The sequence below is a fragment of the Amblyomma maculatum genome, chromosome 3, assembly GCF_055883805.1.
Source record: "Amblyomma maculatum isolate TAMU_Amacu chromosome 3, ASM5588380v1, whole genome shotgun sequence".
NCBI classification, from domain to species: Eukaryota; Metazoa; Arthropoda; class Arachnida; order Ixodida; family Ixodidae; genus Amblyomma; species Amblyomma maculatum.
Window position 1 is genome coordinate 127632641 of NC_139346.1, and position 24766 is coordinate 127657406.

At 47.7% G+C, this 24766-nt stretch overlaps 1 protein-coding gene across 1 annotated transcript in view; it reads left to right on the top strand.

The window, feature by feature from the left end:
* The window catches only part of LOC146195981 (uncharacterized), a 125076-nt gene extending 101787 nt beyond the window's left edge, over positions 1-23289 (top strand). Inside the window, exon 9 of the mRNA XM_084597985.1 lies at positions 23243-23289. Coding sequence (XP_084454111.1) covers positions 23243-23254 — 12 coding nt within the window. The 3' untranslated portion in view covers positions 23255-23289. The remainder of the gene's footprint in view (positions 1-23242) is intronic.
* Positions 23290-24766: the final 1477 nt, after the last annotated feature.

Sequence of the window (24766 nt, forward strand, 5' to 3'; positions counted from 1 at the left end):
AGCATTTGCAGTTCCGCGCCAACGTTTGTTATAAGTTTTGTTTATTGTTCACTACCGTTGCCCAATTGCCGTCTCTAAGAGACAGACTCGGACAAAGTCAAAATATGGGCTGTTAAGAAAAATGTTTTTGTGTGGCCCGCCCAGGTTTCAAATTCACCATTGTGTTCTCCATTTTCAAATTAGATCAACCCCTATTTTTGTCAAATTTGGACAAAGTATATATTATTTTCGAGGGAGACAAAATGTGTGGGAATCAGTTAAATTTCCAAAAGATCGGACCTACCTTAGTGGGCAAAGCCATAATGGCAGCAGTTAATCTTGATCCACAGCAGGCCACGGAGGACATAATACTGTCACAGAAGCGAGTGAAACTGGTTCAGCACGTTTACTTACACTTAAGTAAAAGCACCGGCAAGATAAGGCACGGAACCGACTGGCGGGCGAGCGCCGAGAGCGAAGACGAGCGCGTGCCAGTCTCCCGAGCTCGCCACATGGCGGCGCCAGTAAGATAACATAAGATAACATAAGTAACATAATATAAGATCACATAAGTAAGATAAGATAACAGCAAGATAGCATTGCCCCTCCCGGTGGAAAAGGCATCGTCCCGATGCCGAGTGGCGAGGTCGAGGATAACCGTACTCGGCGAGGATGCTGCGTTCACATAAAGCAGTTAAAGGATAAAAAAAAACACATGTAGCTTGACCTAGCGGGAGTAGAAGGGCTTCATCCTGGCGACATGTACGACTTCCGATTGTGCTTGCCATCGGGATGAGAGAACAGTTCCTTGTGGGATCACTTCGTAGGGGACGTCGCTTAGTTTGCGTTGTACTTCGCACGGGCCGAAGTAGCGGCGCAGAAGCTTTTCGGAGCGACCCCGCTGGCGAACAGGTGCCCATACCCAAACCTGATCGCCAGGGTTGTAAATTACTTCCCTGTGACGAAGGTTATACCGTCGAGCATCTTTAACTTGCTGTGTCCGGACTCTCAGTCTAGCCAGCTGGCGAGCGGCCTCGGCATGCTGGACGAATTGGTCGGCACCGGCAATCGATGGTTGGGCAACATCTGGCAGTAGCATTGCATCCAGCATGGTAACAGCCTCTCGACCGTACACCAAGCGAAACGGTGTGAAGCGGGTCGTTTCCTGGCTGGCGGTGTTGTACGCAAATGTTGAATACGATAGTATCTGGTCCCAGTTCTTATGGTCTTCGTCGACGTACATAGAAAGCATATCAGCGATGGTCTTATTGAGTCGCTCAGTAAGGCCATTTGTCTGAGGGTGGTAAGCTGTTGTTCTGCGATGAGAAGTGCCACTGAGCCGCATCACTTCCTGGGTTAGAGCTGAAGTAAATGCGGTGCCTCTGTCAGTTAAAACGATCGCAGGTGCACAGTGAAGAAGGACTAGATTAAAGATGAAAAAGTTGGCAATATCAGCAGACGTGCCGCTGGGAAGAGCTTTCGTCTCAAAATAGCGGGTTAAATAATCTGTGGCGACTATAATGTAGCTGTTGCCGAATGATGACGTAGGAAATGGCCCGAGCAAGTCCATACCGACTTGGTGAAAAGGTACTCGCGGAGGAACAATAAGCTGCAGCAGGCCGGCCGGCTTGACAGGTGGCATCTTCCGACGTTGGCAATCACGACACGTCCTAACATAGCGCTCAACCATGGCGGCAAGCTTGGGCCAGTAGTACTTTTGTCGTACTGGTGCCAAGTTGCGAGAAAAACCGAGTTGTCCGGCAGAAAGCTCGTCGTGGCATGCCTGCAATCGTCGGTAAGGAGCGGCTTTGGGACAACCAGCAGATACTGAATGTATGTGAAATTTTTCTTGTAGAGGACGCCGTCACGCAAGCAGAACGACGACAGACAATGCTTGAAAAGGTGAGGCGGCGGTGAGGCAGTTCCTTCGAGGTAATCGATGAGGGGCCGCAGTTCGGTGTCGTCTCGCTGCTGTTGAGCGATATGTGGCGTCGTGAGAGCGCCGACAAAAACGGAGACATCTGCTTCAATTGAAGAACACGGGATAGGGTCTCGGGATAGGCAGTCAGCGTTACTCTGTTTCTTGGCGGACTTGTACACAATTGTGACGTCGAACTCCTGTAAGCGGAGACTCCAGCGGGCTGACCGGCCTGAAGGATCTTTAAGATTGGCTAACTAACCGAGTGAGTGGTGGTCGCTGACCCCTCTAAACGGCCGACCATACAAATACGGCCGAAATTTTGTTACCGCCGACACAACTGCAAGGCACTCCATTTCGGTAGTAGAATAATTCGCTCGGAGCGAGACAGGGTGCGGCTGGCTTAAGCAATTACCCGCTCAACGCCTTCTTGCCACTGAACGAGAACTGCACCGAGGCCAACGTTACTGGTGTCGGTATGCAATTCTGTGTCGGCCTCCTCGTCGAAGTGGCCAAGTACGGGCGTTGTTTGAAGCCGTTTGCGAAGCTCCACGAAGGCCCTTTGCTGCTCGTCGGCCCAGATGAAAGGCTGGTTGTCCTTTGTTAGAAGAGTCAATTGTTCCGCTATTTGGGAGACGTCGTGCACAAATCTCCTATAATATGCGCAGAGGCCCAAAAAGTGACGCACGGAACTTTTATCAGCGGGGGTCGGGAAAGCAGCTACGGCAGCCGTCTTTGGATCAGGGCTAATTCCCTCAAGGTCTCACGACGTGACCCATAAACTTACGAGGTTGGAATGCAAAGCGGCATTTTTCTGGTTTTATTGAGAGTCAGCCCCACGGATGGCATTTAGCGCGGTCGTCAATCGTTTGAGGTACTCTTCGTAGGTCGCAGAGAATATGACATTGTCGTCAAGGTAGACGAGGCACCTCTGTCATTTCAGGCCGGCTAGGACAGTGTCCATCATTATTTGAAAGGTTGCGGGAGCGGAACACAAACCGAAGGAAAGCACCTTAAATTCGTACAGTCCATCAGGAGTAATGAATGCGGTCTTCTCTCGATCACGTTCGTCGACTTCGATCTGCCAGTACCCACAGCGTAGATCGAGCGATGATAAGTATCGGGCGTGGCGATGTCGGTCGAACGAATCATAGATTCGAGACAATGGGTAGACGTCCTTTTGCGTAATTTTGTTAAGCCTCCTATAGTCGACGCAGAATCTGAGTGTTTCGTCCTTTTTAGCGACCAGCACAACTGGTGAGGCCCATGGACTTGTGGATGGCTGGATCACATCATCGCGGAGCATTTCATCGGCCTGCGCCCAAAAAACCTCTCGTTCTTTCGCCGATATTCGGCAGGGATGTTGGCGGATAGGGAGCTCGGTGGGATCAACTATAATTCGATGTTAGGCTACTGACGTCTGTTTCACTTTGGAAGTGACGGCAAAGCAGTAACGGTAAGTAGTCAAGGGTTCGACGAAAGTTCGTCTGGTCAGGCATGGTAGTTGAGTAAAAAGAGTTTCAGTCACTGACCAAGTCAATATGAAAAAAGAAGACGTTTCGGAACCCCTACGGGTTCCTTGATCACAATTGTTCCTTGATCACAACGGGTTCCTTGATCACAGATTGTGATCAAGGAACCCGTAGGGGTTCCGAAACGTCTTCTTTTTTCATATTGACTTGGTCAGTGACTGAAACTCTTTTTACTCAGTAACGGTAAGTGTCCAGAGTTGCTTGAAAGCGGCGTTTCTGGGTAAGAGACAAAGAAGGATTCACGTCAGTTTGAACAGTCTGTGCAGTGCTTTCGGGATGGTTTTTGTTGGCCAGCGAAAGGGCGCAATGGACGGATTGTGCACTGACTTCGTCCAAAAAGCGATAGCTGTACCTTGCGGTAAATGGCGGTATTCGGCGCTAAAGTTCGTTAAAAGCAGTTCAGTTCGTTTGTTTCTCTAGGCAAAGACCCCCCGAGCGACGCAGACTTGTAGGCTTAACAATACATTCACGTTAGTTTCCGCGAGGCCTTGAAAGGCGGGGGGTTGTCCCACTGCACTGTAACAAACAAGCTGGTGCATGAAGGTAGAGTGACATGCTCGTCGCACACTTGGAAAACTGGCCTGCCTGTGTAGTCGTCGCTGTGCTGTGTGTACTCGCCGGAAATTGCGCGGTGAGTGGAAAAAGTCACCATGAGGTCACGTAGGTCGATGATTGCGTCGTTTTCTCTAAGAAAATCAAGGTCGAAAATCAGGTCCTTGCAGCACTCTGCTAGCACAACGAAGCAACACGAGAAAGTTACTTGGTGAATCTCGACACCAGCGGCGCACACTCCGAGCGGCATTACCAATGCCCTCCGGCTGTCCAAATCGGGACTCCGTGCCAAGGAGTCAGGACGTTTCGCAGAATGGTAGCAAGGCCATGACTCATAACGCAAAAATCAGCGCCGGTATCTACAAGGGCAGTCGTGTTGTGGTTATCAACTACGATCGGTATCTCGGCGGAATGTAGCTCACCGTCAACAAAGTGCGGCGTGTCAGGGATCGTCGGGCTGACGGGTCGTTCGTTGCGTCGAATTGCAGCGTCGAAGGTAAGCTTCTGTGATCGTCGGGAGGCCGTCGGACTCGTTGGTCGTGCGGTGCGTCGATTGGGGGCATCGGAGGAAAGCTTCGGCGATCGTCGAAAAGTGGTTGGGTTGTTGGCCGGAGCGAAGGGGCGGAGGTAGGTTTGTGTAATCGAATTGGTGAGCGGAGGATGTTGGTCGTAGTGTCCATCGACGGCGGCCCCACCCCCGAGGGTCGCCGTCTTCGTTTTCTTGGTGCGGACTTGGGGACTGCCTGAAGGAAGAACGGCGGCTGGTGGAAAACTGTCTCGGCGGTGGTGACCTGGACTGGCGTCGCTGGAGGGACGCAGGTGCGACGTGGTCGCTGAGGTATTGGTCGATGTCCACAAGTCGTTCGCATAGCGCGGCCGAGGGGCATCCGGGGAAAATCCGCGCAAGCCCATCCGACGGTACGGCAGTGGCGCAGAACGTGACCGGCTTCGCCGCAGTGAAAGCACGAAGGCAGATGGTTCGGCGTGAGCCACGCGTGTGCTTTGCGAACTGGTGGTCGAGCTTCAGGCACACCAGTCGAAACTGGCTATTGGGGTGGAGGACGAACGGGAGGAGCAGGGTTGCAGGGTGCGGATGGTTCAGGCGCAAGGGTAAGCAACACGTCACTGTACGTCATGATTTGTGGCGCAGGCGGCTGGGGTGACGGTACTGATGGCACTGCTTGGCGGAGCTCTTCGCGCACAATATCCGAGATGCCCCCAACCTGTGGATGTTGTTCGAGAGAGGGCAGCTTTTGCAGCTCTTCACGCACGATTCTTCGGATAAGTTCGCGAAGGGCTTCCCTGTTGTTTCCGGCCATTGGCAAGCGGACGTCTACGGCAGCGATGTTCGCAGAGCGATCAAAATTTACAAATCGCTGATTCAAGGCACGCTCGATGCTTGTTGCTTCTTTCGGAAAATCAGCCACAATACGGCAGGGGTCACGTGCAAGGCCAACGAACAGCCGCTCCTTGATGCCTTGCATAAGGTGGCGCACCTTCTTTACCTCCGACATAGACGGATCCGCCCGGTTGAAAAGGCGAGTCATTTCTTCTACAAACATGGCGACGCTTTCATTAGGCCGCTGTGCACGGGACTGTAGAGCGAGTTCGGCCATCTCTTTTCTTGCATCGTTGTCGAATGTTCCGAACAGCTGCCGCCGGAAACCTGCCAGGTGGAAATGGTAGCCTCATGGTTTTCGAACTACATCTCGAACCTCCTCTAGTGCGAACTAAACATTCTGCAATTTCCGCTCCTCATCCCACGCATTAAACACAGCGACCCGGTCGTAGCTGGTCAGCCAGTCCTCAACGTCTTCGAACTTGTCGCCATGGAACGGCGTGGGCATACGTGGAGTATTGCAGATCAGCTGCTGGGCAATCACGAGAAGCTGAATGCTCTGGATTGCCGCTGTAGTCATCGTGGTTCGCGCTGGGGAGACAAGGGGACCACACTCGCGAGCTAAGCATCTCAAGCGACGGCTCGCCTTGTGCACAGGTGTCGTGTCCACGGTGTGTAGATGGGTGTAGGCGACAGCCAGAGGCTCTTTGCACATAGGATCTACCCAGAAGCTCCACCAAAAATGTCACAGAAGCCAGTGAAACGGGTTCAGCAGGTTTACTTACAACTAAGTAAAAGCATCGGCAGGATAAGGCACGGAACCGACTGGCGGGCGAGCACCAAGAGCGAAGAAGACGAGCGCGTGTCAGCCTCCCGAGCTCACCACATGGCGGCGCCAGTAAGGTAACATCGCGGCAATATGTTCCAATATTACACAGAACATCATGGTGGCGAGCACGCCCATTCGAGAAAATGCAGACAAGTATGCGGAAATAAGGGATATCAGAATAGCCGGAAAAGAGTACGCAGTCAGCGCTTACGAAACTGTCCCAAGCGACGCCTGCAAAGGGGTAATCAGACACATCGATAGTGCCGAAGATCATAGGACGATTGAAAGAAACATTGTGAATGACCGCAACCCATTGGCACAAGCGGCGAAAAGAATCAAGGACTCAGGATCAGTGATCATTGTGTTCGACGGTCTTCGCGTCCCAAACTTCGTTACGTATGGACCCACACTAGCACCTTGCTACATATATTGCAGACAAGTAGACATATGCTACGTATGCGGCCAACTCGGACATCGTGCGGACGTTTGCCCCGAGTCGGGCTGAACCGAATGCAGAGGTTGCTGACTTTCTAACCCCACCTCATTCCATGTGTGCGATCCGAAATGCAAGCTGTGCGGGGGCTTGCACGTGACGGCGGACAAAGTGTGTAGGAAACGCTATCTCATTCCATACGTAGTACGCGCACGACAACGAGCGCGACTGGAGCAACAAGAGGAAGTACAGTTAGTCGAAGAAGACAAGCAGCACCCGGCACGAAGCCGATCTGGGTCCAACACATGCGAGGACAAACACGAGCCGCACACATGCGAGAACAACAGAAGTCGTTCTCAGGTGCGTTTCGGAGGAAATGACAACGGAGGCGATGGCACGCGAGCGGACAAGATCAGGGACGCTACCACGCCACCAAAGAAAAGTGAGTCCCGCAACCCAGATAAAGAGCGAATAGCTATGTTAGAAAAGGAAATAAGAGAGCTAGAAGTCGCATATATTAAGCTAACACTCGAATTAACTGCAATGGGTAAAGCGAACAGCCATAAACAAACACTCACGCCTGAGCCATCAACCGCTATCGAAATTCCCCAACTCGTTGAGACAAAGAGGCATGAAGAACAAATCGAAGAATGCCCGCCTTCAAAGAAGCGCGCTTTAGCACAACCGCGAACCACGAAGGACGCTATGGACGCCATGAGCGAGAATACGAGGCTAATGCACGAGAGCATGGGGCGAATGAACGAGAAAATGGACATATTTAGCTCACGAGCGCAGAAAATGGAAATGTGTCTAAAGAATACGGCAGTACCGGCAATGGTAAGGATGAGTTCACAACACATCGGTGCGCTAGGCCCACCTCGCGATGGTCTCACTGCAAGCGAAGGAGGCTTCAACGGCCAACATGACAGTGCCGAATTAGACACGCAGTCTCCGTGTCTGGCAATGGAACTGCAGAGGGATCGCCTCAAAAAAGGCGGTCCTCCTGCAGATGGTCAAATCAGAAACCGAGAAACCACATGTCATCCTGCTCCAAGAAACACTCACAACCGAACTGGCCATAACGGGATATACGGCCGAAGCCCACAGAAACGAGCAAAGCAGAGGCGTCGCTTTACTGATTGGAAAGAAGATCCCGTACATTTGGCATGAAATCCGCCACACAGCCTGCTATCAAGAACACCTCACCATTGAGATCATACCGAACGACCACGTAGGGAACAAGCAAAGCATCTTCCCCACCAATCTATACAACAGCCCTAAGGATACGAGGCATGGGTTTAGAGGCATTCTGGGCAAGATTGCACACATTGCCAAAGACAGTCCTCTGATTATAGGTGGAGATTTTAACGCCCCACACCAGGCTTGGGGCTTCGCGTACCCCTCTAGGAAGGGAAATCTTCCCACGACAGCCTCCGATCTAGACTTCACGCTGATCACAAACCCGGAGACCCCAACCAGATGTGGCACTTCCACATGTCGAGACACCGCACAGGACCTTGCTTTTGTCCGGTGCCTAGAAAAATGTGCCTGGCACAACTCCGGAATAGACCTTGACAGTGACCACTGTATTCTCCGAATTGACGCAGAGATACCGGGAAAGAGGCAAAGTGAGTACAAACTTATCGATTGGAACAAATTTCGTGCAACTCATCAGAAGCAACCACAAAGCACACGATAACGAGCTGGAGCGAGCAGCTCAAAGCAGACATCGCAGCCTCGGAGCGGACAGTTACCACGGATGTTAGGGATGAGAGGATGGACAGTCGGCTAGCGAATCTTCTTCAAGCTAACATTCCATTCTAGCCAGGTGGAAGGGTCAACGTCTTAACAGAAGACTACGAAGGAAACTTGCCGAACTCAACAAGACCATTGAACAGTACTGCATGGTTCTCTCCCGACAACAATGGGACAAACTCTGTATATCCATCAACGGGCAAATAAGCAGAGGAAGTGGGTGGGGACTCATAAAACACCTCCTCGACGAACACGGAACAAAGTCCAAAACTATGCAACGGATCAGGCTAAGTGAATTAGTACATCGAGGGAAGCAGACCAGTACCGCCGAGGCCATTCTGGATGGCCTTGCTAAACGGTACTTACCGCTTAAAGCAGGGCTACCCAGTACCTTACACAAGAAAAGCTATGACAGTGCCCCAAACTCAGATTTAGATACGGACTTCACAGAAAGCGAAGTACGCTTCGCAATTAACGAACTCAATAGCAACTCTGCAGCCGGTCCCGATGGTATCACACGTCATGCTCTCTAAAACTTACAGGACGACTCGGTCACGTTCCTAAAGCAACAAATCTATGAAGTCTGGAAAACTGGCCCACTACCGGCAGAGTGGAAACATGCCAATACGGTCCTCATCCCAAAACCGGGCAAGCCGCTGGGCCTACCCAACCTAAGGCCGATCTCACTGACGTGCTGCCTAGGAAAGCTAGCCGAACACGTCATCCTGCATAGACTATCGGAATACGTAGAGAAAAGGAGCACTTCCCTCACAATATGATCGGCTACAGGCCAGGTATCTCAACGCAAGACGCTATGCTACGAATCAAAAAAAGCCTGTTGAATCGCCCCACACGAGACACCAAGGCGCTGCTGTGACTCAACGTGGAGCAAGCTTTTGGCAAAATCCAACATCAAGCCATTCTCAAAGCCATATCTTACCACACTCTCGGAACACGCTTCTACCACTATGTCAAGGCGTTTCTGGAGGATCGAACGGCCATTCTCCGGATAGGTGAGCACGTCTCGGAGAGCTTTAATCTGGGCGATGTGGGAACACCACAAGGCTCAGTGCTTTCACCATTCTTATTTAACTTGGCGATGACAAAGCTTTCTCGCGCACTGGTTGAAATTGCTGATGAGGAGCACACCATATACGCAGACGATGTTACCATCTGGAGCACCGTAGGCAGCGATGTGGCACCGCATGCAAGGAGCCATTACGGTTACCGAGGCCCATCTTGCCCCAATGGGACTTCGCTGCTCTTCTAGAAAATCCGAGCTACTCATATACCACCCCCCCCCCCCCGACCAGGGCGCCCGTCCAACGACTGGCGCCGACAGCACACACCTTGCATAGAGTTACACGACAGGGATGAAAATCGCATACCTACAGTCGACAAAATACGAATTCTAGGATTAATCATCCAAAGCAACGGGTCCAACTGGACGATGTTTGACAGCATACGATCAAGATTTCAAACGCGAACTGGATGTTTCGGCGCATCATGAATAGGCACAGGGGACTCAGCGAAGACAACGCCATTCAAATGGTCCATGCTTTTGTACTCTGCTACATCACATACGTGGCTGCAATGCTCAACTGGAAAAAGGAACATCAGAGAAGGCTTGAAATACACATACGCCGAGCTTTCAAGACAGTGTTGGGGCTTCCCGATAATTCCTCCACTGAACTACTCTTACAGCTAGGAGTGCACAATACCCTTGCCGAAATCATCGAGGCACAGCACACAGCACAGATTGCACGCCTATCAAGCACCAAAGCGGGCAGAGAGATTCTCGTCAAGCCCGGCCTGAGCATCATACTAGAAAGCGACAACGTCCTGCATTTACCCAAAGTCGTGAGAGAAGTAATCAAAGTGTCTCCCTTTCCAAGAAACGTACACCCGATCCACAATAAAGGAAGAAGGCTCGCCCGCGAAAGCCCTCGCTGCGCACGCGGCACAGTTTTCCGACCAGACAGCTTTTGTAGCTGCAGCGTACATACCGGGAAAGCATGCCTACTCGGTAGCAGTAGGCAAAGGACATGGCCGTACGCGCAACTCACTCACACTTTACACCAAGAAACCAGAGGTAGCTGAACAAGCAGGGATTGCACTAGCTCTAAAAGACTCGAACTTCACAACTGTATACAGCGACTCCAGAGCCGCCACTCGAGCTTTCGCCAAGGGCGGGGTAGAGAATACGGTGCTACGGATCTTAGGCGGAAGTAACATCACCGATCACTCTATCGTATGGCTCCCGGCAAACATGGGCAGCTTAAGGGGCGGCCTGCGGAATCTCAATGAGATCGCACACGAGGTGGCGCGAGGACTCAACGACCAAAGTACAACGAGCTCACTAAGCACTTTTATCTAGGCAGACGAGCATTTACCCTCCTGGATAAGAAATTAACCCGCAGCCAATCAGTCACATTACGCTTGCTCCAAACGAAATCATACCACAACCCCTGGCGCATGAAGCACATCGACCCAGACTACGACGGACATGTGTGTGAATGGTGCAGTGACCATGTAGACCTAAACCATATACTGTGTGGTTGTGCATCGAGCGACGCCTACGACAAGAACAAGGAACATTGGGACAAAGTGTTAACAAGTGCTTCACTACATGATCAGCTTCGGGCTGTCCAGGAGGCCCGCGCGGCGGAGGAGAGCTTCGGCTCTCTGTGCCGACGTGGGAGCTGCCCTCTACACCTGGCGCCTAGCCGAGTGTCCTTCAGGACCCCTAGTGTGGGAAATAAAGTTTTACGAAACCAAACTAATCAGTTAAATTTGCAAGCAACTATGAGTTGGCCATACCCAAATTCAGCTAGACGCCACCTTTGGTCAAATACGGACAATGTCGAATTTCTCGTGTAAGGGGGCCTAAAGCTGGGAAAGCACAGGTAAAGCCTCAAGTCATGACTGTTCTGCCACATCCAAATTAGGTTAGATATTATGTTTGGTAAAATTCAGACGAACCCAATTTTCAGGGGTCAAGGAAGACCAGATTTCTTGCGTGGCTCAAATGAGTTTAGATGTCACTACTGGTCATCCTCGAAATAGGCTAGACATTGATTTTGGTTATATTCTGACGAGGTGGAATTTACAGATCTAGGGTGCTAAAGTCCCATCCAACGTTGTAGATCCACATTGCATTGGTCATACAGTAATTAGGTTACACATCAGATTTTAAAAATTCTGAGGAAGGCAAAAATTTAGGGTTGTGTTTCAAATTCTAGATGTAAACCACCAAAATTTCGACGTCCCCACTGAACTGGCCATAACCAGCTAAGGTTAAACATCTACCACTGGAATTCTGACGCGGATAATTTGATACTCCAAGAGGCCAATTTTCGGGTTTGCCCATCCCGATTTGGAGGTCACTACCGATATGGCGATAATCGAATTAGGCCCAACATCAGTTTTATCCAATTCCTATGAGGCTCAAGTTTGAAGATCTATGGAGCCAAATTTAGTGTGTGTCCCATAAATGTTTAGAGGCCGCCCCTAAATCCGGCTTTTTCACAAGGCTATTACGCACATCCGTGCCCCTCTCCGGGTTGAAAAGAGCAGCTGCACATTCGCAGATTTTGGCTTCCATGATCGGTGCACCCGGAGTCAATCGCGGAAGCCTTTCGGTGTTAAAATCGGGCCAGATGTTAGCGACAGGTGGCGGTAAGTGTCAATACACAAATCGCCAATTCGCCGGCGGCTGCTTCTCCCGTGGATGCGTTCGACCGCACCAGGGATCCCCATAGAGCGCCGCATCTTGTAAAAGAGGCGGATTGGCCTTTCTTGAATTAGGTTTGACATGAATTTTGGTTCAGTTATGTCGAGATCAAACTTGTAGGTCCAGGGGACACAATTGTGAAGGTGGGCTATCCAAACTTGCAAGTCGGCATTGAGATGGCTAAAGTTTGATTAGAGTGGATACGTAATTTCGCAATATTACAATATTTTCTCCGTAATGAATTGTTCACCGTTTTTGTGTACATGATCTTATGAGAGGCTCTGTCCACGCACTCCGCCGACACACTGTATCGAAGTTCGCTGCCGATGCGCTCTGAACACGCATTCTTGAGCCAAGAAAGGCATTGGCATTAAAACGTAGAAGTGACCTAACGTGATGGCCTGAAGCTCGAAGACGCGTTGTGATAACGTTTTGTTATACTAAGCAAAAGATCCAAGGCTTTGAATTTACAATTATTTGCTGGTTACTCATTAGGAGGACATTAGAACCAATGCAGAAGGACAAAACGCATTTTGTAAGAAGGTCCGGCTCTCATTTCCGCCGAAGTATCTCAGTGGTTAGGACGCTCGACAACTGAATCGAAGTAGATGTGTTTGAGGTGGGCCGCCAGTGGCTAAGTTTCAGTGAAGGCGAAACGGAGAGGTGTTTGTCTGCTGTGGGACATCAGTGCATGATAACGGTCCCCAGGTGATCGAGATTGCTCAGTCACATTCCACTATAGCCAAATGTTATTCGAGAAATATGTTTTTGGTAGCGGCATGTCGTCATTTACACTGCTGCGCCACCTAGGTTTGTGACACGTTGACAATTGTTGGCACTTAAATCCCGGCCTGCGCACTTCGTCCGCGTCAAGATTTATTTATTTTCCGGGGGTCTAAATACTTCCCATTTTAAAGTCATTTGTCATTTTGGTATAGTTAAAGCCTCTTTAGAATGGCGTTTCCAGTTTTCATATGCATGAGGTTACTGACGTAAACCTTAGTGTCGAGGTGCGCGGATTGCCTTCTTTATGAGGAATTACCACTCTGGATGTTTCGATCCTGCGGTTACCATGCCTTCTCTTTACGGGCGGCTGAAGAAATTTTTGAGCGCCCGGGCAGGGTATTAGCGAATGTTTCAGAGGAGAATATGGGTGATGTGATTTTTTCCTTGGGCTGTGTTCTTTGTGAATTAGAAAAGCGAACTACGTACCATGCTAGACAGCGGCATGAGTTCTCTGAACGCAAGTAGGCTTTCATGTTGCAGCTCAGAACGTGAGCTCTCTGGTTTGTGCTCAGGGCTGCCTTTTGTTTCATCGCTTTAAGTAATCTGTATTCGCTCCGTTGGTTGTTCATCTCGCTCATTAGATTTCACTCTTCTTAAATTGTCAAATTTAAACCACACGGCCTATTTTTCTTCCAATTCTGCAGGCAGCTCCTGCCCGCGAACAGAAGCTGATCGTGAAAGTTTTGAGAGAAAAGTGGTAGTGGCACACACTTTTGGGGCTAGGTAGAAGATCACGGTATAGAACGAATAAAGTTGTTGCTATTGGAAATATTTTGAAATAAATACTAAATATAAAGAGATGGGAGCTAGCCAATAGCATGATGAGAGGAACGCGGAAAGTCGCGACTGTCAGGAGGGAAGGGAATAAGGAAATCTTGTTCGTATAATTGACTACTAAAATTGATGATTGCTGCAGCTACTGAGGTCATAGAAGATTGTGTACCTTACTACACGTGCCTCCATCCGCGATTTTGCAACAACCAGAACAGCAGCGTTGTGTGCAAGGTACAGCAAGACAGGGATTTTGGTTTCTGGTTTCGTTTTTTAAATTGGCCACTATAAAGTGAGCATTCTTTTAACGTGCAACTATGGTAACTACAAAGCGAGCTGCTCAAAACAAATCTAAATTATTTTTAAAGGTCATCCTGATTGGCTAGGATAAGTGCCGTTAATTGAGCGTCGCGCTCCGTACTCAACATTGCACATTGGCGCCACGAGTGTCATAATGTCTGCGAGCGCTAAAGAAGTAATCTCAGCGCAACGTTTTGTTTTGCTAGAACGTTAACTATGTTGGATTTATTAGCGAATTTTGCGTTATTTATGCGTCGACTACGGGGCCACCTGTACGTAACGTTGCACCACGCACATAACGAATAAGTAAGTATACATAGTATATACATTGTAGAACGTGACAAATTAGAAAGGTGCGACACTGCTGAACCGAATATGGAGCGCAAGCATCAGCTGCGGGTGACCTTCATCTTCTTTCTTCTTCTCCCTTTCTTCTTGCTTCTTCTCTTTCTTCCTTTCTTCTTCTTCTTCTTCTTCTTTCCTCTTTCTTTCTTTTTTCTTCCTCGTTTTACTTCTTTCTTCCCTCGTGTTTCTTCTTTCTTCTCTCCCTTGAGGCATTTCTTGGGGTACGTGCGGGAAAATGCAGCATATATTCGTATTCCATGCGGTAGAAGTAAGATCGGCCTTATTTGGGCTGCCTATGAAAGGCCGCAGTGGGCCCTAAATTGGCCGTAGGCGGGCTTACCGCTCTGAAACGTCTCCACCCTATCTTTAAGGCACCTTTTTATTTATATAAATCATGTTACACTGGCCACTAATTGCCTCTTCTGGAGGTTTCACATAACTCTCCTAAGAATAATATCCATGCCATGAATAAAGACTACCCTATCTTTACTCTAAAAACTACGTTAGTTACGCAGTATTGATGAAAAATATGCAACAGTAACTATTCCGCTTTACGCGTATGTACTGGACGACCTCCAAATGCTTGCTGCGGCATTACTAATCTGCACATACCACCGAAATAAATATTCAGACCAGCATGTTGGGGGTGATGTGGGCGAGCCCACGTTATTGTAGTGTTGTGAATAAATTTCTCTCATGTTACTGAGTGTAGCATACAAGGCAAAAACTTGTGCCCGATGTTTCGCACTTGATGATTATTGGAACTTGGGCAACCCCGAAAATGCCAGATGCAACCCATGAGTGCAGCACGTGCGTCTTCCCGAAACGTACTGGCCTCCGCAAATCCCGCGCCTGTTCAAGTCAGGTACTGGAGGGATTAATTGATTAAAATTAAAACCTTCATTAATGGGACTGCACTGCCCTCACAAACGTGAGACCTATTAATACCTCTGGTGTGCTGCCCACATTCGGCTACCTGGGCTGAATGCGGGCAGCCCTATTTGGGCTGCCCACACGAATACAGATTGGGACCGATCGCGGCAAAATTGGGCCGCCTACGCGGGGTCCCTCTGGGTACGTGCTGCAAATCCCGCATACGGCCCGTATGGGCAGCCCCCACGGGCCCAACGCGAGCCCCCACGTCATAGCCTACTTTGTGCTACTTGGAAGATCATATTTCCGGTCCGGGCACGAGAGCACTATGCTATCACCGCAGCCAGTCACGACTCGTGCAAAATTGTAACAAACTCAGGCTGCGCATTAAACATCGTCGTCTTCATTAAGTTTCCTCTGCGTCGCTTTATCATCCACAAGGCGGCATATATGGCACCGCCAACAACATCCACGGGCCACACAGTAGTCTACGTGTAGTGGCCTCGTGTTGAAAAACATGCCAATCAGTGGTTCGTGAGAACATGGGTAAATCACTTTACGCCAACATACCAGCCAATGGGTCGACATAGCACTACCAAATACATCTACGCCAGTGCAAATCAACAGGTTGTGAAAGCATTTATAAATCAATTTACACCAAAATGAAAACCAACAGGTCAAGCCTTCCGGGGCAAAGTACACCGACCCACCTCTCGATATTCATCTAACAGAGCTGAAATGCGCAATTTGTTTTTATTGCGATGGCAAAACTCCGCCAGGTTTCGAGCCGTCGCGTGGTCCCGGCGTACGGAACGCTTGACCTTGAACAGCCGAGGAGGAGGAGAAGAAAAATACTGGTAACTTACGTTCTCTCGTCATACTCTTGAAGGATGACCTTAAGTGTGGCCAATAATGTAGCACCTTACACTGATAGCGCGTGATAAGGGAACAATGTAGGAGGTAAAAGAAGCTTCCGCCGTTGCTATCGCAATTCGACTAGGGCTACCCAAAACCAAAACGAATTGTTTTGGTTCTCTAACATCAGCTGTATGCTTTTCTCGGTACTGCTATATAGGCTTCCTCTGCACCACAGTTAAATACGCCTGAACATGTACTGTGAAACATTATCATCAATGCTCGAAAGCTTTTGAACACTAACCGGCTAGCCATTGTAGCGTTTGAAGTAATGTGACCGATTCAGCTCACTTCGTTTCCTAAGTTCTTTTTTTTTCTTCTCACAGCGCCTATTTTCAATCTTATACGCAAATTATTCCGTAAAATTTTGCAATGAAGCAATAAATTACAAAAACAAAACCTACGTGAAAGCACAAAATTTTGGGAAATGCGCATAGATATGTAAAGGTTCTGTGCAGTGCCTCAGACCTTTTGCGCTAAAACAACTAAATTCAGTAAACATTTGTGGACAGTCATAGTGTTTAAGTTATGTGTTAAAAATGGGGGCTAACCAAAAGAACGAGGAAGCCAGCTTATTTCCTACAGTGATATCGAAATTCATCACGCGGACCAAAACGAAATAAGAAACCCTACACACAAGGTGGAATAAAATGTGCTATCAGAGAGGAATTAACATGCTGTAATCAGCAGCGTTACATATGAAGCCTGATCCCGCAGGACATGAGGAAAAAGGAAGGACGGCTTTCCTGACGTCTTTTCGCATGTATACAACACTTTGGCAAGGATATATACACTTAAAGTACCTTCCTTCTTGTCCACGTTACAACCAGCAGAGCAGTGTACGAAAAAGAAGAGCAGAAGCTGCAGCTCAAGTGAGCCCATAATTTCTTCTCTGTTGAGTTCTCCAGGCACGTAACCTTTTATGCTGTATTCTCCAGGCACGAAGCAATTTTTGGTACTGAGAGCAGAGACTGCGCCACTGGGAAGAAAATAGGCGCGATGATGGCACGCTTGAGCAAACACAGTTCATCACGCTTCAAAATCAGCGACTGCACACAGATCCATCACAACTTTGTTGTGCCATTATATTTGCCCCAGAACTGGATTGCGGGAACCTACGCTGTCTACGCAAACTGACATACTTGTACATGAAGGGAAGCGCAGCTATGATTAAGGACATATTTACGCCTCATACTGTCCTTATTTGCCCGATAGTCGGTGATGGATGTTGGATGCGTGCGCTAGAAGTGGACAAAGGCTCTACTGGAAGAAATGAAATATGCAAGGATGGCGCTATTCTCGAAAGTGCAATTTTATCTTTGAGGTGCACGTGTATACATTAGGTTTAGCTATTCGACTATTGATTCTGTAGTAGAAAACAACATTAACGATTCGATTTTTCTGAACTTTTGAAAACATCTTCGCTGTAATTAATAAGTGAAATTTGATGATAGGCTCTTCAACATGTCCTTTAACTACTGTGAAAACTAAACAAATGCGCACTCTGTGTAGCTGCACTGCCGTACTCCTGGTGCAGGTTCAAAACAAAAAAATATTTTTACGGAAACATCATTGATGTGTGCAATAGGAGACGATGAAATGGCGTAATGTCAATCATATAAATCTTTAGAGGATTCTAAACAAACATACAGACTTTGTTTTACTCACTGTTGTATATTTTGTCCGTAAACGTCCTCATTTCTTGATACGTAGTACTATGTATTGCTCTATGTATTGCGCTGATATCAGATAGTACTATGTATTGTACTATGTGATATCGGCGATTAAAAACGATACTCCTCCTCTGCCCCTCAAATCAACACTCCGAGACACAAGAAAAAACAAACAAAAAACCGCTCGTGCACTCCACCCTGCGTATGGAAACGTCAACGGGTGACGCTCGGTTCCCGTAATTACGGTTGTAGCGCCCATTTTCCTGAGCGTGGAATTTCTCCTTACGACACGACCCACCAATTCGTCTGTCTCTGCCTTTCTTTAACAAGGTTTTTGCTGGGCTAGTTGGAATAGCATAATAACTCTTAGGAGCACTGAAACAGGTAAGGGCGACAGAAGTGAACGGGACAAACGCTACTTGCAACTGAGTTTATTTGAAGCTTCCTGTGCGGTGACCATTCTTTCCGCGCAGACCCAACAGTATCGACTAGCGCAACGTGATTAGCAAATAAAAAAAACAGCCGACATCTAATCAAGAGGTAGATGCCACGTGTGTGTGGCGCTCGATAGACAATGAGGAGCGCGTCCGAACCGCCTACTCTTTGCACATAAGCAGCAACCCTTTCTCCAGCAACGTTACTGAAATGTCGATGAAGCACTATTCACCCAAGCCGGGAATAAGCGGGGCTTCCAATATTTCTCTTTGTAGAAGTTTCTTTTTGCCTCGTCCCACAATAAACGTTTTGTGCAGCACAGGGGAGTAGCCTGAGCACATTTTACAGCCGAGTGAAATCATCGAACCAATGCCTGTTCTCAAGGAACATTCATGCTCCCTGAGGCATTCATTAATACATCGGCCGGTCTGGCCTATGTACACTCTCCCGTAGCTGAATGGTATTTAGTAGACGACACCTTGCGGCAAAGAACATGTAATATTAGTGCGTTTTTCTACGATCAACTCGGCGACATGGCCCTTCCACAAGCCTGTACAGCTGTCGGAGTTTGCACTGCGCCGAAAACATCACCCGCACGCCATAGTTCGAAGCAATTCTGTTGGGTTTATGATGACTTTCTGCTGGTAATGCATAACCTCATACTTTTTGTTCTTCGATTGGTGTTCCGACGCCCAAGGACCAGAATGAGGATAATTCGTCTTTAAAAGCGAATCTGCTACCGCCTGCACCAGAGCATTCGGGTAGCAGGATTTGCTCAGATTCCTGTTCTGTGTTCCAAACAAAACATCTATAATGTGCTTGCAAGACTTTGGCAATACTACCTTTAAGTACGAAGCCACAAGTCCTCGCTTTATCACCTGGCAGTGTTGCAAATGAAACGGCAAAAGTGAATTCTTGGACCTCGGCAGTTATCTCCAGCATATATGATCGTCGTGGCTAAATACGATTTGTTGGTTTAAAAAATGAAGGGCTTGGCTTTGCTTTCGATATTTCTACAGTAAAGCGCAATTGCTCAGAACAATTCCTAAAAGATATTTAAATCCTGTCTGCTGTAGCTTTTATTGAGACTTCTCCGATAAATGAAAGGCTACTACAAATTAAAGGCGTCAACGTAGCGGCATACAACTACTTTCGAGTGAGCTGTGTCTATTTCTTTCAAAAGCAGATGGTCAAAATGATTTACGAATATCTCACATAAAACTGGGGCGAAGCTTGAGTCAATGCAGGTACCCTTCCGTTGCAAATACATATTTCCCTGAATATACACAAGTGTACAATCCAGGTAAGCGGCCGGTTGCTCGAGAAAGTGCTCTAGGGTGACACCGCAGGCGTTCTGGAATGCTACGCTTCCGCACAAGTCAATCTCGTTGTGTACGGCACTGAATAATTGAAGTGGAATTGAATAGAAGATTACCTCGAAGTACACGGAATAATTAATGCCTTAGGGAGCATGAACGTTCCTTAGGAACAGGCAGTGATTCAAACTTGCCATATTACACTGTAAAAAGTGCTCAGGCTGCTCTCCTGCACTGCACAAAACTACTATCGTGTGAGGAGGAAACAAACAGGTCAAAAGAGAAATATTGGAAACATCGCTATGCACGGCTTGGGTGAAAAGTGCGTCAGCGATACGTGAGTAACACTGCTACAGAAAGAGGTGCTGTTTGTGTGCAAAGAAAGTGACGGGTTCGGACAAGCTCCTCATTGTCTATTTAGCGGCGCGCACACGTGGCATCTACCCCTTGATAAATGTCGGTTGTTTTATATTTGCTTAGTACGTTACGATCGATGCGGCTTCGTCTGCACAGAAATTCTGGTCAGCAGACAGGAAGGTTCAATAAAGACAGTTGCAAGTAGTGTTTGTCCTGTCCACTTCTCTCGTCCTTGTCTGCCTCAGCGCTTCCGAAATTAAGTTACTCTGCCTTTCCCTTCTCCTCTGCACTTGCATAGCTTTCAGTCTTGTCTCGTGTCTTCTTCGAGCGGCGGCTCCTGCAGTTTGTTGACCTTTCAAAAATTGTGTGCGACTGCAGCCCGAACGACCCGGTCGTTCGCGAGCGCTAGCATGTAAGTGGGCAGGCTGCTATTGACAGCGGCAGTCTCCGCAGAAAAGCACTAACCCTTCATATCCCTGCCGCATTGAGCGCAAATTAGCGTGCACGCCTGGCGAGCACGGCTTTTCAAATGACCCCTTTCTTTACTCCTACTTTCAATCAGTCTCCCGTGACTATAGATTCGGTACCGTCTTCTGTGGTTTGACAAACATCGGCCGGTCGCATCGCGGTGTTGATGCGATAGCCTACAACGACTCTCCATGGATGCTGGCAGAAGTGTGCGAGTTTCACGCATGCAAGCATGCTGTCATCGCTTTCAGCTTGAATGAATGCTTTCACGATGGTTGATCACAGCCATCACTGCATAACGAATGGAATGCACATATCATCGGAGTGCATTAGCATGGATTGACATTTCACGAGATCACTACAAAGCATTTAGATATCGGATGACAGTTGAGCACAAAACATGTCTGCAAGTAGTAAGAATTGAGATTAACAAAAGGGTGGTGTTTGTTTTTTTTTTATTATATTCTTTCGCACACATCGTTAAAGCTGTAACGTACGTGCAGGTGTATTTTATCTTATGTGTATGCATTACCCGAGCCAGAATCGATGGCGAAAAGCATCCGTAAAGCAGCTCGGCACATGCAGTTTGGAAGCGGAGTGTATCGCCGATACCTGCAAGAATAGCGCACAGAAGAGAGCACAGGAGCGTGCATACACTAGAGAGCAGCGCTGGAGCTTTGCTGAAATACTTTTCCGGTGTAACAAGAAGGTCGCCAACTGTTCGCGCAGAAGCTTTTTTTGCGATACGCAATATAAGACGAAAGAGAAGTGTTTCCAGAGAGTTCGTGTCGATGAGATGCGAAAGTGTCGGCAAAACTACACGAACACCCTGGCGACGGACAGAGCTGATCAGCTGTTCTCTCATTGCCGCGATAATCGGCATAGAAGTTTAAACTGCATTACCAAACATCCTATACAGTTTTTACAGGGCAGTACTTCGATGAAAAAACTCCACAAATGAACCCTGTTCAGGATTGCTGTCACATACGAAGTTGCTAGTAGAACTGACAGCTGCGGTAGAAGCATATTTCTGCACACACCCAGTAGAATATTAGCTGATACCTGAGCGGGTTGGCTCGTATGATCAGCTTGAACGCTAGCCCCTCTGCTTCGGCGCCTGTGACGCTAATCATCTGTTTACATTTTTATGAAAATGTTGTTGATGCTAAGCCGATGCTTACACTATCTGCTGTTGCAATGGCCGAATCCAAAATGCCGTCTGGCGTGGCTTCAATGCCAAAAAAATAAGGCCTAGCGACGACGAGGGAGCAGCGGAGTGCCGTACGTTGCCCGCAGTGCTCGCTGATGGCACTTCTGCGGTAACCTTGGGTCGTCTGGTGCCGCACGTAACCAGTACGATTATGTTTTCTCTCTTGATGCAGTTGAGGACAAACCTTTTTGACGCAAATTCCATTTAATAAACAGCACATCACACAAACGCTCGATACTGCAAAGATGGGATGGGACTCTAGTACGCTGTTGCTGTGCCGTTGGTGGGTACTCGAAGGCTGACGCCGCCGATTTTGTGTGTTGCTCCTGGAACATGACCTAAAGCAGAAGTGTAGGGTCGGTGCGATGCTGAATCGCGTCAGCTCGTGCTCTTTCGTGCTCAGGCGCCGGCGCGCACTTTCAGTCCACATACGCCGCCGCACTCTCGGTTAACGACGTGAACCGAAACGCCAACCAGGGTTCACATATAGTCACTATCGTTCACGCATGCAGCCCTCGAGCAGACGACTTTCGCAACTATCGAAAGTGTGCAAGTGACGTCGCGGTCGTCGTGGCCGCATTCAATGGCAGCTTGTAGCACCCTTTCACCATCCGTACCTTGGCTTGTTTTCGTTTGTGGGGTTTAACGTGCCAAAGCAACTCAGGCTATGAGAGACGCCGTAGTGGAGGACTCCGGAAATTTCGACCACCTGGGATTCTTTAGCGTGCACTGACATATCGCACATCTCACGGCCGCCTTGCTTTTAGCCTACATCTAAAAGCTGCCGCCGAGGCCGCGATTCGATCCCGCGTCCTTGGGAACAGCAGTCCAGCGCCGTAACAACTGCGCCACCCCGGCGGGGTACTATCTGTAGCTGTAACGTATGATCTCATGGAGAGCAAGTTCCAAATATCACCACCTCGCCAAGGCCAATGGGCCCTCAAATATAAAGAAACACTGCTTTTAAAAATTGTTAATATATATTTGCCTTCGTACATATGAGTTACACTTTAGGCGAATGCACAACATCATTCGTTCTACACTTCGAGAATGTTTATCAGTAACCTTTGCAACTTTTTCATAGTTCCTTTACAGTATCTTTTCCTGAAAAAGCAATGAAGCCTATCGTAAGATATAAGCAAATATACATTTTCGTTTTGTTACTATAAGTGTAGGATCTGTAAAAAAAAAAAGAAATCAGACATGGACAAGACGAGTGTTACTAGCTCCAGGATAGAGAAGCAATTATCCCCTACCTTTTTTTTTTAAATGCCGATTTCTGAACAAAAACCCCAACTAACGACTGCGCAAGTAGAAACACACAAAAAAGGAAACAAAACAACCTTTTCTTGTCCTGCCTGTCTCATTTTATGTTTGAGAAGGCTGCTAAAACCGGTACAATTTATTTGCCTCCAAGAATCACACTTCACTGAACAGTAGATGTAAGTTACATCAGATTTTTTAAAACTTGAAATAAAATGACCTGATAACCATTATACATGTTGGTCGCAAACGTTATGATCATAATTCAAGCAGCTTAATAAGCTTTCTGGAGTTTAAAGAATACAAACCTTAGAAGAAAAAGAATGCTTATTTGTGAGAAATTCTGCTCTCATTTAAAGTTACAATGTGTATTCATGAACATTCTATACGTTTTATTTCAGCAAGCTCAGCATAGTTGCGTGACAAAACTTTTTCCTTACAAAACGTTTTTGTTTTTCAGGTAATGTGGTGAATGTTTCAAGCGTTGTTTCACTTCGTCCGGTAAATTTGCAATAACGTCACAGAAACGTTGGTTACAATTACACTTTTGATGCTCAGCAAGATTAAAGACCAAAGTGGCGGAATTCCAACAGCGTTTAACCATGTTTGAGTACCTTTGTTGTAGGGAAATTGTTCCTCAGTTTGTAATGCATAACTAATGCCCTATTTGATGACCTTCCGCTAAAGTTGGTTCCAAATTGAGCGCATGTCAAATCAGGCTCATCACAAATGCTGAAATGAATTCTATATTTGATTGTGAAACTTGGATGAGCAATTTAAATAAGTTGAATCTATTGTAAATGCCGCGAAACGTAATTTGTGCCCTGCCTACCGCTGCGGCGTACTGTCCTTTAATTCGTTTTCTTATGTGCGCTTCTGCCACTTGTTATGCCTACTCGTACGGCTAATTTGCCTCCTCGTAAGATAGCTGTCTAACCGCGCGCTGCAATTAGGATGCTCACTAAAGGTTCAACCAACGACAACGTACCACAAAACTGACGGTCCGCAGTGCGAGAGTGCGTACACTACAGCCAAAATCATCTTGAAGATTGAAAACAACGCATTGAAGTGTGATAAACAAACTTTTTTGCGCAATAGGTAGAGAGGAATTCAAAGCAGGGGTCGCAGTATGAGGTATTTAAATATTACGTGTGTACGTCGTTTATTCAGGACGCTCTGACGGATGGCATCTGGGTTAATTTCATGTATGTTCAATATTTTGAGCTGTACTAGCGATGCTCGGCACACGCTTTCCATGTTGAATTCACCTTTGATCTAAATTGTATCACTATTGATGAGATTGGAGGGCGCATGCTTGAGCTGAGCCATCAAAGGCATTAGCCACTGGGTCATAGTGGTGGTTGTTGTACTGCAGTTAAATCTTGGCATTTCCGCCGATGTGCATTGGAAGGATCAGGAAGCGAGTACTGCATATACGTCAAGTAGAACTAGCGAGTGCATTTCAGGCCTCTCAGTGTACTAAGGCAAGCTGGCCGAAGTCTTAAGTCCCATTTTAGGACCAGCACAAGAGCGCCAATATTCTATAAAGCAGAGGTTTTCCAACAGTTTAGCCTCAAGGAACCCTAACAATCCACGATATGTGCTTGGGAACCCCTCTTCCTTACAACAATCAAGCGATGTTGCTTGCTATTAGGCCGAGCCGGCCCGCCTTTTTCTGTATTTTAGTTTAAATTTTTTAACACTAGTTTCCTTACCCTACATTTGGCAAAAAGTCTTTCTTTAATTGCGACAAAAAACACATGTGAAGCCAAATTCTAAAAAAAAGGGAATGCAGAAAACTACAGCCACAAGATCAGTATTGCGTCTTACTCGAGCATTTGGCCAACGCCGCCGTCTATCCGGCTGTGCAACGCACGGTAGCCTGTGACGGTTCGCCGTTTTCATTGCTGATCTGCCCTTCCGTGCTGTCAGGAAGGAGCTAGATTAAGACAACCTTACGCTCTAAATTTTGCTTTGATGATCG